Here is a 13,444-nt window from a genome sequence, read left to right as displayed (position 1 = left end):
AGAGAGATGATCTCTCAGGTTCAGTTCCTGTCCTCAGAGTGGAGACATCCGAAGGGAGTCCCAGACCGGAATGGGCTCCCTTCGTTCCCTGCGCACAGCGTGGCGATGCCTGATTCTGCCGCAGACTCCACTTAACCAAACCCCTCCCCCCTTCCCCCCCCCACACACAGTCTCAGCCTGTTGGGGAAGGGGGCGGCTTAGAGATGAGGCCGCCCCAATGTGACGGGGAGGTAGATGAGATGGCCAGCCAGTAGTTTAGACCCCTGTAGACCACTCAGACCCAGGGAGGAAGAGGGTCTCAGACAAAGGATGGATACCCTGGTGTCCACAGCCTTCCCAAGCGGCCACTTGGCTCTGCCTCCTTTTCCGGATCTGAAGGACTTCAAGTCCAGGCTGCCAGTCCTTGGAGGACCCCCTCTCTTTCAGTCCTTGGGACCCTCGGCCACCCTCTGGGGAGGTCTTCAAGAGTCGTGGCCCAGAGGGTCAAGCTATGCCCAGGGGAGCGTTTGTAGGCGCTGAGCGCAGACAGCTGGAGCGGGAGGCGCGCTAGTGCGCGAGGGACGCAGCGCCGCTGGAGGGTGGGGGTGGGGGCGGCTGACAACCGTGATGGATGGCTGAGACCGCTGGGGGGCGGCGGGGGCCTGGGAGCCCAAGGGGGTGGCTGGCCCCTAAGACCTCGGAGCAGGGACACCGCGGAGGAGGGCGGGGGAGAGCCGAAGCAGCAGAAGGACTTGTTCCAAACCCTTGGGCTCCTAGCGAGTCTCCGCACCCACCGCAGCGCGTCCGCAGTGTCCGCGCCGCGGCGGCGCCGGGATTCAGCAGCTGGAACCCCATTCCCGGGGCCTTCCTGAGGCGGCTAGCAGAACTGGCTAGAAAGACTCCCCCCGGCCCCGACCTGGAGCCCTCACTGCCATCCCAGGGTACCGAGGGGAAGGGGAAAGAGGGAAGAAAGGAGAGAGATCTTGCTTCCCGTCCTGAATAGGAACCCACGGGACGCAAGAGGGAAAGGCAGATTCCGCAAAGTAGAGCTGACAGTCTCCGGGGGAGGCATGCTCCATCCTGAGGTTGGATCTCGGGCAGCTTTGGGGGAGGGGGCCCGGATTGCACCAAGTGCCCTCTTAAGGAGACACCGCAGCCCGGACGGGGCCGTCATGTGGCTCCAGCCCCTCATAAGTACCTTCCCCTTATCTTTCAGCCGGAAGTCTCAGAGAGAGGGACTGCAGCAGACTGTGCCCTCCCCCCGCCCCGACACCAGTCAACACTCTGCGCCAGGACGCCAGGGTCCCTTATGGGGGAAAGGAGCCCTCCTTCCGCCCGTCGAGCTCCACGTCAGCCCATTCTAGCTCTTCCATGGCCTTCCCACCGCCTCCCCCGCTCGGTTAACCTACGTCTGCCTCCCGGGCGGTGGGCAATGGCAACCCCTCGGCCCCCAGCCCGGCCCCAGGCGGAGCGCATTCCAACACCTCGGACAGCGCCTGGCGCATTCCAATGGAACAAGGCTGCAGGCCGCCCGGGGTGCCCACCGCCCCGGTCATTCCCAGCCTCTTCTCTGAAGGAGGCGGCCCCCACTCTGCCTCTAACCCCAAAGCTGCCTCCTCTCCTCGCTGCCCCCACCTCGCCGCCCCCGGGCCGCTGCTTACCGGGGTTGGCTCCCCCATCGCCGTCCTCGCAGTCCGTCAGGTTGTTTAGCATGGTGGCAGCGCCGCGCCGGGCCCGGGGATGGCTGCGCCGCCTCGCCCGCGCCCCTCTGCCCGCCTTCTCCGCTCTCTCGCTCGCTCTAGCTCTCGCTCGCCCTCCGCTCCACGGAGGAAGAAGCTGCAGTGCCCGCCCGCCCGGCGCACACACACTCGCACACGGACACACGCTCACACCCGCGCGCGCCCCCTCTCAGCGGCGGCGCTGCTCACCTCATCCCGTATGCAGGAGGCGTGAGCCACTGGCGGGGTTTGGGGGGGGAGCGCGGGAGGGGGGCAGAAGAGGGGAGGGCAGAGCTGGCCTGGGGGCCCCCTCGGACTAAAACTGAGGGCTTGCACGGGTGGGATAGAGAGGGTGCTGCAGGGGACAGGGGCCTCGCCTCCCTGCAGCAGACACAGCTCAGCCCGCCCCCCACTCTCGGGCGCAGGCGGGGCCGGCACGTGGGCAGGTGCCATCCCGCGCCCTAAAAATAACGGCAGGGAACTAGGTCGCGGCCGTGGGGAAGCGGCCCCGCAGCGGCTGCCTGGCTGGGGGTCTGGGGCGACCCCTAGGGGGAAGATGAGATGCCAAGGGTGGGGCACCAGGGACTACGGGTCCCTAGAGAGCCTGTCTGCAAAGCTGGGGAGGCCAGGCCGGAAGAGGGGTGGGGAAACAGACCCTTTCCCATCTCGCTGTTCCAGAGGTTGGCTGAGGATGTGGAAAGACCAGAGGCCTTAACTGAAGCCCTGTGCTGCCCCCATGGGGGGACTCAGGCTCTACCTGGCCATCCAGCCGTAAGACTGGGGGAGTGGAGCCTGAGGAGCTGCAATGAACCCTCTCACTGTGCTTGGCTGACAAGAGTCATAGCATCTCACCCCCAAGACAAATCCCTGGAGTCCACAGACAGGGGCCCTCTGACTGTGCAGTGACCCTGGGTAGGAGACATGGTGGAGAGGAGAGAACGCAGCAGTGAGGTTCTAGGGAGCATAGCTCCCCATCAGGGAGGTGCGGGCCCTAGGAAAGGCAGGCCAGCCAGAGGCGGGCCAGGGACAGCGTGGGGGAGGGGGAATGAGGCCGCCTGTCGGTTGGGACCAGATTTTCTCCCGGGGCAGGAGTGTCTAATCCCCTAATCCAGGATTGCTTTCTGAGGATTCCAGAGCTGATAGGCCGTCTGTGCTCCTCTCCCTCACCTGACACAGGTCCCCTAGAAGCTTGATTGTCCGGGGACCCCTCAGCACCCCTAGATCCAGGCTGGAGCCTGTGGTGGAGACATCTCAGAAAGCAGCATCAGAGGCTTGGACCCTCTGAGTCTCTGTAAGATCTAAACATCAAAGGGTGAGAACAGATGAAGGGGAAATGACTTTCAGACTCACCCTGGCTGGCCACCAACACTAGCCCTCTAAGTTCCAGAAGAGTTCTGGGGTTGGAAGGGATGGCATCAATCATCTTATCTAATGCATGGCTTTCACTTTGCAGATGCGAAAGTTAAGGCCCGAAGAGGAAAAATAAATGGCTGTGTGTGAACACAATCCCAGTGAATGGCAGAACGCGGTCTAGGAGCCAGGTTGCTTTATTCCAGTTTAGGACTCTGCTCCTCAGGGCAACCTCTTTTTAAACTGCCCTGCCTCCTACAGAAAGGACTTCTGATTCTTGGCTTCTAACAAAGAAACAGGGACTGGGTCTGAGCTACGCTTTCTCCCTTTTCTTGTGCTCGGATTTCCGAGTCACCAGACTGGAGTGCCCTCCTGCCTTGCAAGTGAAGGTGGACCCAGAAGACCTTCCTAAAAGCCATCCATGTGACTGACTGGAGACCTGATTCTAGGATGTGGCCTTCAGAACCATGGACAGGGCCCGCGGTTCAGATTCCCCTGTACCCATTTGTCCGTGGTGGTTTCACATTGAGTCAGCCAGAGGGTCTTCCGCAGCTGACTGAAAGGGGACTCTGAGGGATCCGCCAATAAGGTATCAGAGCCACTGGGTTCTGTGGATGCTGGAAGGACTCTAGGGTGAAGAGCTAGCTATTCAGACAGGTGTGAAAATTGGACGTGGCTTTCCCAGAGGAAAAAAAATACCCCCCCCCCAAATTAAATAAGTTTGAATTGGTGACAGGGGTTAAAAGGAGAGCAGTAGGGTAGGCTAGTGTGCAAGAGCTCCTAAGCACTCCACTACACACACCACCAGCAGCAACAGCATTATGGTTTTGCACGACTCTGTAGAGACAGGTGACAGAGTAAAACAGGCAGTAGGCTTGCCTGGGATATGCTGTGAAATAAATTAAATGCTGAGATTTTTTTTTTTTCAACAAACCCAGGTCTGGGATGGTCTCCTGGGGGTATTTCCCTTCATTTGTAGGCCAGAGCCTTAGCCACTCAGGTACTGAGCCCGTCCGTGGGGGAAACCTAGATCCTAAGGGAGTACAGGTGAAGGTAGTAGGAGTGACTCCTCTTCCCCTCGGTGTCCCGTATGTCCACCCTGACCACAGCTCCCATCTCATGAGGCATCTGGGATTCAGGAAATAATGCTGCCATCCTCTCTTCTGCCCCAAAATTCTGCATAGAATTCTGGGCAAGACTAAGGTCCTCTCTCGGGGATTCAGTATCTCCATCTTGAAACTGAAAGGGTGAGGCTACATAATCCATGGAACTTCTTCCCTCTCTGAAAACTCCTAATGTTCTCTCCATTTATCTCAGACTAACATCATGGAGCCCAGACCAAGTGCAGTCGGAGTCCCAAGGGTAGACCCCAGACCTTCAATTCACACACCCCACCTTTCAAGGAGACTGGTCCCTATTCTGGCCTCAGGCAAATGCTCTGCAGTGAGGCTTTGAGAAAACACATTGCAGGCATCTTGTGCACTGCCAGCTTGGCCTTGGCCAGATGACCAGCAAGATGTCCCTCAGCTCTGAGCCCAGGAATATGGCTTCCAGCTCAGCACCCCATCCCCACCCAGAGCCCCAGGAAGATCTAGCTAGAGAGGAACCCTCTCAGGAAAGCACACAAGATGCAGAGCTGAGCAGGGTCCTATTTTTGAATTCTGAGTCTCTAAAACTGATTCCCTCTCCCACCTTATACTTCTCAGAGAGAAAAATATTCAGAGAAGCTGCCTCCTAAGTATCAGGATTGAGACTTGTATAATTTACCTTTTATCACTCCCCATTTATGGGGAAGTTGGTTTAGAAATGGAAAGATGCAATTTTCTTCATGGGGTGAACCTGTGGCAGATCGGGGCTAGTATCCAGATTCCTGATCTCCAGTCCAGAGCTCCATCCACTGAACCAGAATTGGAGGAAGCTGGAGCCACCTGATTGGTTCCTCCTTCCATGGGAGGCAGACATAGTGTTCCTCCTCGTGACTCAATCTCTATCCATCCTTATGCCCACATCATTACCCCAGGACCTAACCCACCCACCCCAGTTCTGACCTCATGGAGTCAAAGCCCTGAACTCCCTCCTTCACTCTTCTCTCCCCACCTGCAATCCCGATTCTCCAGACCCAAAATCCTCGCAGTGAATTGATGAGTCCAGCGCACAGCACACCCCACACACAGGGCTCGCTGCAGAGCATGTCAACCACCATCGTCTCCGTGGCAACCAGGGGCTTAATTAACAGGCTGCAGCCCCATCACCATGACAATGGCACCCCAACAGTCCCCCATTCCCCTACAGATTCAGACCATCTTCCCTCTTTCTCAATCTGGACCCCCTTCTCACTGTACCCACCCCCCACCCCCATCCCACCTGGAGAGCTGAGGCCCGAAGATCTCTCTGGTTCATTGAGAAGAGGGGAGGGGAGATGAGGGGGATGAGAGAGAGAGAAAGAGAGAGAGAGCGCGAGGCCTGTCACTATGGCAACTGCAGCCACGTTCATAACCAGTTTGTTGCCATGGAGATTCCCAGGGCTCACCTTGGGCTGAGGTACTGGGCAGTGAGGTTCTGAGCCCTGGCTTAAAGATGGGGTGACTGGAGAACTCCTTGGACAGTTTGGAGATCTATAGATCTGATAGTTACAGCAATAATCCAGTGTCATTCTTCCCAATTTATAGGCAGACTGAAACATGAGGTTTGGGTATGGGAAAAGCAGAGAACGTCACCCTTCTAGATCATCAAGGATCTTAGCCTGTTTGTGGCTAGAAAAACCCTCATAAAGTTTCTTGGTCAACTCCTTTACACTATAGATGAGGGAATTGGGGTCCAGAGAGGGGAAGCAAGGCCACCCACAGAATCTGAGCTAGGGTGTGGGTGGGCTACCTTGTGATCTTGCTCTATCCCCCTAGCATCAGTTGGCGCTCTCTCACTCCATGGGGACACATCCCAATTCCTGTTAGTCTTAGCCCAGGCCCAGGGCTCTTTCTACTACCCTGCCTTCCTCCTTGATAACTGAGGCACAGCAGGGAGTGGTATAAAGGGATGAGGGAGTAGTTCAGAGTTGTAACAACTGGTCAGGTCCACTTCCATCCAGCCAACTCGCCGTCCATCTTCCCATGGTACAGATGAGACAACTGAGGCATGGGGGCTACAGTGCAGGGTTACTGGTAGATTAGAGACTCAGCCTCTGACTTGCTTCTTTCACCCCTGTATGTCATGTTCTCACCTGTACTGACCCCCTGGCAGCAGGAAGCACCTCCAGGAACAAACTCCACTCCCTTAGTCCAGAATGAAAGGCAATGCTCATATGCAAGTGGCCTGCAAACCCTCCCCTAAGCCTTCCCCCGCCTTACACGTGCTGTCACCACTCCCTGTGGGCCTGGGTGGGGACAGAAGGTGGGGAGAGTACCTCCCTGGGGCCAGGGGGCTGCACAGGAACAGCTGTGGGAAAGGTACCATTAGATGTTTGGTCTCCCTAGGGAGCCCTTATCCACTTCCCCAGGCGGCGATCTATCAAGGAGGAGGTACCGGCCCTAGAGCAGCCGGTTTGGTTCAGTGAATAGAGCATAGGCCTGCAGACTGAAGGGTCTCAGGTTCGATTCTGAGTCAGGGTACATGCCCGGGCTGTGGGCTCGATCCCCAGTTTGGGGCATGCAGGAGGCAGCCGGTCAATAATTCCCTCTCATCATTGATGCTTCTCTCTCTCTTTCTCCCTCTCCCTTTCTCTCTGAAATCAATAAAAATATTTTTTTTAAAAAAAAAAAAAAAGGAAGAAGAAAGGAGGAGGTACTGGAGGCTATTACAGGTCCTTCACCCAAATCATTCTCCAGATGGAACTTCCAATGAACTCAGCACAAGTACCCACCCCACAGATAGACACAGAAATACACATATCAACATGCCCATCAACACTCTGTCATATAGTGACACACATAAGTACTGACTCATTGACCACCCCACAGGTCATTAGAGTTGGCACAGGATGCTGCTCCCTCAAGAAACACAAAGACATAGACACACTGCCTCTGCCACAGGCACACAGCTTTCCAGATTCACATACTGTTTGCACAGATACCTGCACACCCAAAACTGAAAGCTGAGATTCTCAGGCCAGGGGGTGAGGAATGGGAGGGGAGGAGGCACGGGGAGGAGAAGCAGGAGCCTACAGCCTTTCCCCCTCTCATCTGATGAGCATTAAGTCACTGCTAAGTGCCGGCTTGTGGGTTCGGCACTCCGAACACAAAGATAAAACAATATGGTCCCTGCTTAATCATAAAAAAGAATGAAATCTTGCCACTGATGACAACATGGATGGGGCTAGAGGGTATTACACTAAGTGAAACAAGGTAGACAGAGAAAGATAAATACTGTATGATTTCACTTATATGTGAAATCCAAAAAAATAAAACAAATGAACCAACAAAACCAGACAGAAACAGACTCATAAATACAGAGAACAAACTGATGGTTACCAGAGGGGAGGAGGTGGAAGGGTTGGTGAACAAAGTGAAGGGGATTAAGAGGTTCAAACTCCCAGTTACAAAATAAGTAAGTCACCAGGATTAAATGCACAGCACAGGGAATATGGTCAGTAATATAATAACTTTGTATGTTGACAGATGGTTACTAGACTTACCACTGTGATCACTTTATAAATCACATTATGTTGTATACCTGAAACTAACATAATATTGTATGTCAACTATACTGCAAAAATAAATAATAAATACATGAAATAAAAATAATAAAAACAAATTTTTAGAAAAGGATATGATCCCTGCCCTGGAGATGCAGGAGACACACAAGTAAGTAACCTCCATCCACTAGGACACGTGCTCTAATGATGCAGTGGCTGGGCAGGAGCGGAATGACTGCCTCCGCTTTGAAGCCAAGGAAAGTGAAAAAGTTCTTCAGAAGTTAAATGAGCTATAACTTAGAGGGTGAGTAGGCGTTTCCCTGGCTACTGGAGGTGGAGAGCTGAACACAGACAGTGTACCAGGAGTCCAGGAGGGAAATGTTTGAATGACGGTTTGGCCTTTATCCTAAAGCAATGGGGAGCATGTTGGAGTGGTGTTAGGATAGGATTGGAGGTAGGCAGACCAGGGAGGAGGCTATGGTGGTGGCCATGTGACAGGTGATGAGCGTATGGACTAGGGTAATGTGGACAGGAGGGGAGATGTGGTCAGATTCGGGGGTTTTGGAGGTGGAGTGGTCAAGACGTGAGGACCCCCTCATTGGAAAGAGAAAAGGAGGCGTTGAGAATGGCTCCTGAAGTTCTGGCTTTTGAATCTGGAAGGATGATAAGGCTATTTATGAAAATTAGAAAGCAGACAGACTATGGAAAAGATGAAGAGTGGAAGGAGTCCAAGAAATCTGAGTGGCCACTTCCAGTAAGCTTTTGGTTCATGGACGGGAGCCCTGTGCAACTCCAGGTCTCAGTTTGGTTGGTCATCTATACAATGAGGGGATTCGCCAAAGAAACCCCTGAAGTATCCCTCTAGGCTAGGGTTTGGGGTGCTTGGTGTTGCTGGAGTCAGGGTGAGCTCACCTGCAGCTCAGCAGCGACCCCTGGCGGCCATGGGAGGCTCTTCCGTCTCCCGCCGCGGGGCCACTCCAGGCTGATTTGCCACGTTCCTTCCAGACCCGAGTGGCACAGAGCCAGGGAAGGAACCCCCGACAAGGGCCCCCTGCGGAGTGTGTGCATCCAGGATTCTTCACCGAAGGCTAGTAGGATCCTGCCCCTCCTCTCTCTTCTATACCCGGCCTGTGACTTCCATTACAAGACTTACTGGCCTGGGCCCTCGAAGAAGACGCCCCCAATCCCTCCTGCACTGGCTCCACCCAACCCTTCTGGCCCTGGAGCCCTCACAGCATCCTCCCAGGATCTGGCTGTCCGGGGTCCAAACTAACTTCTCTTTCTCCCATCCCCTTCCCGGGCTACCCAGTGCTGTCCACGATGCCTCCTGGGAGGCCGAAGACGGGAGGATCTGCCAGGCAACAATGACCGAGGGACCCAGCACCTGCTCAGGGACCCTGACTCATTTTCCCTCCCACCACCACCCTGACCTCTCTCCTATGTCCTGGCCCAACCCCTTTCCCTCTGGCTCCGCCCTTATCTAGCCCCAAACCCTGCTAGTCCTACCTCCTCCCATTGGCTCGGTATCCAACCCTTAATCACACCGCCCTCCGCCTTCCCTGGTTCCACCTTCCCCCGTCTGGTCCCGCCTCCTATCCGAAAAGACCTCGCCCCTTGAGTGCCCAGCAGCCCAGTCCCCTAGACTCAACCCCTTCATCACAAGGTTCGCCCCTTTGCCTCAGGCTCCCCTCTCTTCCCGTGGCCACGCCCACCTCGATCTGGCCCCTCCCTTCACCATTTCCCCTCCCACTTCCCTCCATCCCTAGGTCTCAGCTCCTCTCGCCCTCGGTTTTCGCTGGGAACCCCTGCCCCTGACAACAGAAGATCCGCCCCCGTGGCCCCGCCCCTTATCTCGCCCCGCCCCCTCCTTCAGGCCCCGCCCCTGCGGCCTCTACCTTTGGCGTCTTCCCCTGAGAGGTGGCGGCTATCGGCGGCCAGATGCCTGTGGGGCTCTCGGTCAGGGGTCCCCGCGTGCCCCGCGGGAGGCAGCGAGGTGACGGTGAACCTGCGGCTCATGGTGCCGACAGGGGCCGGGCGGCCGCGGTGCGGCCCGGATCGCACAAGTGGCCGCAGCCCGGCTCCAGGAGGCAGAAAGAGCGGATCCCCCCAACCCCCGCCGGACGCGGCGCCGCGCGGGGTCCTAGTGCCCGCTGTGCTGCCTACTTCAGACATTTTTGGTTGTCACAGCGGAAGAGAGGGTGGTGCTGGCATTTGGGGGTAGAAGCACCTGTCACCATCTAGGCTCGTACCAAGGCTGTCTGACCGTGAGCCACAGGTTTACCACGAGTCCTCTGCATAGCAGCCCACCCCACGTTGAGGCCCGGGTGTGGGGAGGAGGACTGACTCTGAGTGGGTCTGGCATCTGTCCATGGGTCCTGCTGCCTTCTGGAGGAGGTCACCAAACATTTTACAACCCCGCACACGGAACTCTCTGGCCCGAGGCAGTGCCAAAGTTGAGATTCTTTGTACCAGACCAAGGAGTTCAACAGATTTCTAGGTCTTAGGACGGACCAGGTTTTAGGTATGATTGAGGGCAAAGGATGTCTTTTACTAAGGTGGGGAAGCATGTGTGGAAGATGGAGCCCAAGAGTTCAGTCGGGCCTGTTAGGTTGACATGCCTGTCTGTCATGTAAGGATCACACAGAGTCAGCAGTTGAACATACGAGTCTGGAGCTTGGGGGAGAGGCTAAGGCTGGGGATACAATTTTGGAGATGCTACTTGTGGGGCTAGACAAGATCCCAGGGGATGAGTGCGCAGTGAGAAGAAGCCCAAGGGTTGAGCACAAGGGCACACTATCATTTAGAGCAGCGGTTCTCAACCTGTGGGTCGCGACCCTTTCACAGGGGTCGCCTAAGACCATCGGAAAACACATATATAATTACATACTGTTTTTGTGATTAATCACTATGCTTTAATTATGTTCAATTTGTAACCATGAAAATACATCCTTCATATCAGATATTTACACTATGATTCATAACAGTAGCAAAATTACAGTTATGAAGTAGCAACGAAAATAATTTTATGGTTGGGGGTCACCACAACATGAGGAACTGTATTAAAGGGTCGTGGCATCAGGAAGGTTGAGAACCACTGATTTAGAGCTTGGGAAGAGGAAAATCCAACCAATAAGGTGAGAGGAGAAACAGAAGGAAGAAGAATCCAAGAGACCAAGTGAAGAAAATTTTCAGGAAGAAGGGATTGATTGACTGTGTCAAAGAACCTGAGAGGAGAAACTAAGATGGCGGCATAGATAAACACCGGGAAATTGCTGCCTCCCACAACAACTTCAAAATACACCAAAACGACAAAACGGACATCATCCAGAACTACAGGAAGGCTGGCTGAGTGGAAATTCTACAACTAGAAAGAAAGAAAAGCACACTGAGAGCCAGAGGAGCTGCGGAAGTAAAGTGCAGAGGTACGGAGGCTCGCGCGCGCAGAAAGGGGCTGGCACCTGAGGACGCGGCTGTCTTTTTGAATCAGGAGGGAGTCACAAGCTCCCGACTGCTCTGAACTCCGGTTCCAGGAAGTCTCTGGGGACCCAGGACTCATACGGGGAGAAACTGGACTGTCTGGCAGCGGGCAGAACTCGGAACTTGAGGTCGGCTTTCCCTCAGAGGTGCTTGCAGCAATTACCAGGACACTGAGACACGTGGCCCCTTAGGGCAGGGCTGAGAATCCGCCATAGCTGCTTGCTCCGTCCTTTGATTCCCTGAGACCCCACCCTATCCAGGCTGTGGCAGAGGCTTTTGCATATGAATGCCCCGGCCCTTTGCAACCTGAAAATTACCTAACTGCAGCTGGGCCAGACAGACCCAGAACTTCCAAGAGAAAGCCCAAGGCCCCACAGTGGCTTGCATTGCTTCACAGCTGGGCCTCATCAGGGTACCTCCAAACTCCAAAAAAGGAAGGGGAATCTGCAGTTCTCTTCGTAGCTCCTGCTGTGTAACCTCAGGCAGTGGCTAACTTAGCACGTCCTTAGGTCTAAGAGCCAGTGTACCCAGTGGTCAGAGGGGGACCATCCAGATTACAACTCCTCAGATCCATAAGGGACACACTCAGGGGGCAGATTCAGTGAGCACCAAAACCCCACTGAAGCAAGTCTTGCCCCAGAAGGGTGTCTTCAGCACAGAAGTTTTCCCACTGCAGACGCAGCTGATTCTCACTGCCAATTGGTCTGGAGGTCAATTCCTCCCAGTGATCCTACAACAATCAAGGCATAACTACAACAAGACTGTGCAAAAAGCCCACAAGGGGGTGCACCAAGAGTGTCCACCTCAGGTAACTGGGGAGGCTGAGCCACTGGACCCTACAGGACACCTAGCACACAAAGCCACTCTACCAATACAGGGAAGCATAAAAAATGCAGAGGCAAAGAAACAGGTCACAAATGACAGAAATGGAGGAAAGCAAACGACTGGATATAGAGTTCAGGGCCACGTTTATAAGGTTTTTCAAGAATTTTATGGAAACCGCCGATAAATTTAGTGAGGCCCTTGATAAATCTAGTGAGACTCTCGAGGATATGAAAAAGGACCAACTAGAAATTAAGCATACACTGACTGAAATAAAGAATAATATACAGAGATCCAACAGCAGACAAGAGGATCCCAAGAATCAAGTCAAAGATTTGAAATACGAAGAAACAAAAAAGACCCAACCGAAAAAGAAAAAAGAAAAAAGATTCCAAAAATATGAAGATAGTGTAAGGAGCCTCTGGGACAACTTCAAGCGTACCAACATCAGAATTATAGGGGTACCAGAAGGAGAGAGAGAGCAAGATATTGAAAACCTATTTGAAGAAATAATGACAGAAAACTTCCCCTACCTGGTGAAAGAAATAGACTTACAAGTCCAGGAAGCACAGAGAACCCCAAACAAAAGGAACCCAAAGAGGACCACACCAAGACACATCATAATTAAAATTCCAAGAGCAAAAGACAAAGAGAGAATCTTAAAAGCAGCAAGAGAAAGACAGTCAGTTACCTACAAGGGAGTACCCATACGACTGTCAGCTGATTTCTCAACAGAAACCATGCAAGCCAGAAGAGAGTGGCAAGAAATATTCAAAGTGATGAATGCCAAGAACCTACAACCAAGATTACTTTATCCAGCAAAGCTATCATTCAGAATAGAAGGTCAGATAAAGAGCTTCACAGATAAGAAAACGCTAAAGGAGTTCATCACCACCAAACCAGCATTATATGAAATGCTGAAAGGTATTCTTTAAGAAGAGGAAGAAGAAAAAGGAACTCTTACCATTTGGCACAGCAAGGATGGAACTGGAGAGTGGATAAATACCACATGATCTCACTCATTTGTGGAATATAATGAACAACATAAACTGATGAACAAAGACTGATCCAGAGACGGAGAGGCATTGATTGGACTGTCGGGCCTTGGAGGGAAGGTAGGGGAGGATGGGGGTAAGGGGGAAAGATCAACCAAAGGACTTATATGCAAGCATATAGGCCTAACCAATGGACACGGACAACGGGGGGGGGGGGGGGGTGAGGGCATGAGCGGGGGGGGGTAGAGGGTAACGTGGGGATAAGGACACATATGTAATATCTTAATCAATAAAAAATATATTAAAAAAAAAAAAAGAAGAACCTGAGAGATGGTTTAGGATGGGCTCCCTGTTGCATCTGGCTACAGCAGTGGTTCTCAACCTTGGCTGCACATTAGAATCACCCGGGAATCTTTTTAAAATCCTGATTTCTGGGCCTCATCCTCCGGAAATTCTGTTTCTTTGTTATGGGGTGG

The 13,444-nt window shown here is 53.6% G+C and overlaps 1 protein-coding gene across 3 annotated transcripts in view; it reads right to left on the bottom strand.

Moving 5' to 3' along the window:
* SLC12A5 (solute carrier family 12 member 5) overlaps positions 1–9,752 on the bottom strand; it is a 36,497-nt gene extending 26,745 nt beyond the window's left edge. The window contains exon 1 of one of the 3 annotated variants that reach the window (XM_036321623.1): positions 9,570–9,752. In XM_036321623.1, coding sequence (XP_036177516.1) covers positions 9,570–9,690 — 121 coding nt within the window. In that variant the 5' untranslated portion in view covers positions 9,691–9,752. Of the gene's footprint in view, positions 1–1,640; positions 1,900–8,586; positions 8,702–9,569 lie in introns of those variants that run through there. The other 2 variants (XM_036321626.1, XM_036321625.1) reach the window with 2 other exon arrangements.
* Positions 9,753–13,444: the final 3,692 nt, after the last annotated feature.

Source organism: Myotis myotis, unplaced genomic scaffold, assembly GCF_014108235.1.
Source record: "Myotis myotis isolate mMyoMyo1 unplaced genomic scaffold, mMyoMyo1.p scaffold_m19_p_9, whole genome shotgun sequence".
Lineage (NCBI taxonomy): Eukaryota > Metazoa > Chordata > Mammalia > Chiroptera > Vespertilionidae > Myotis > Myotis myotis.
Note: the sequence above shows the minus strand (reverse complement) of the source record. Positions and strands in the feature narration are given on the sequence as shown.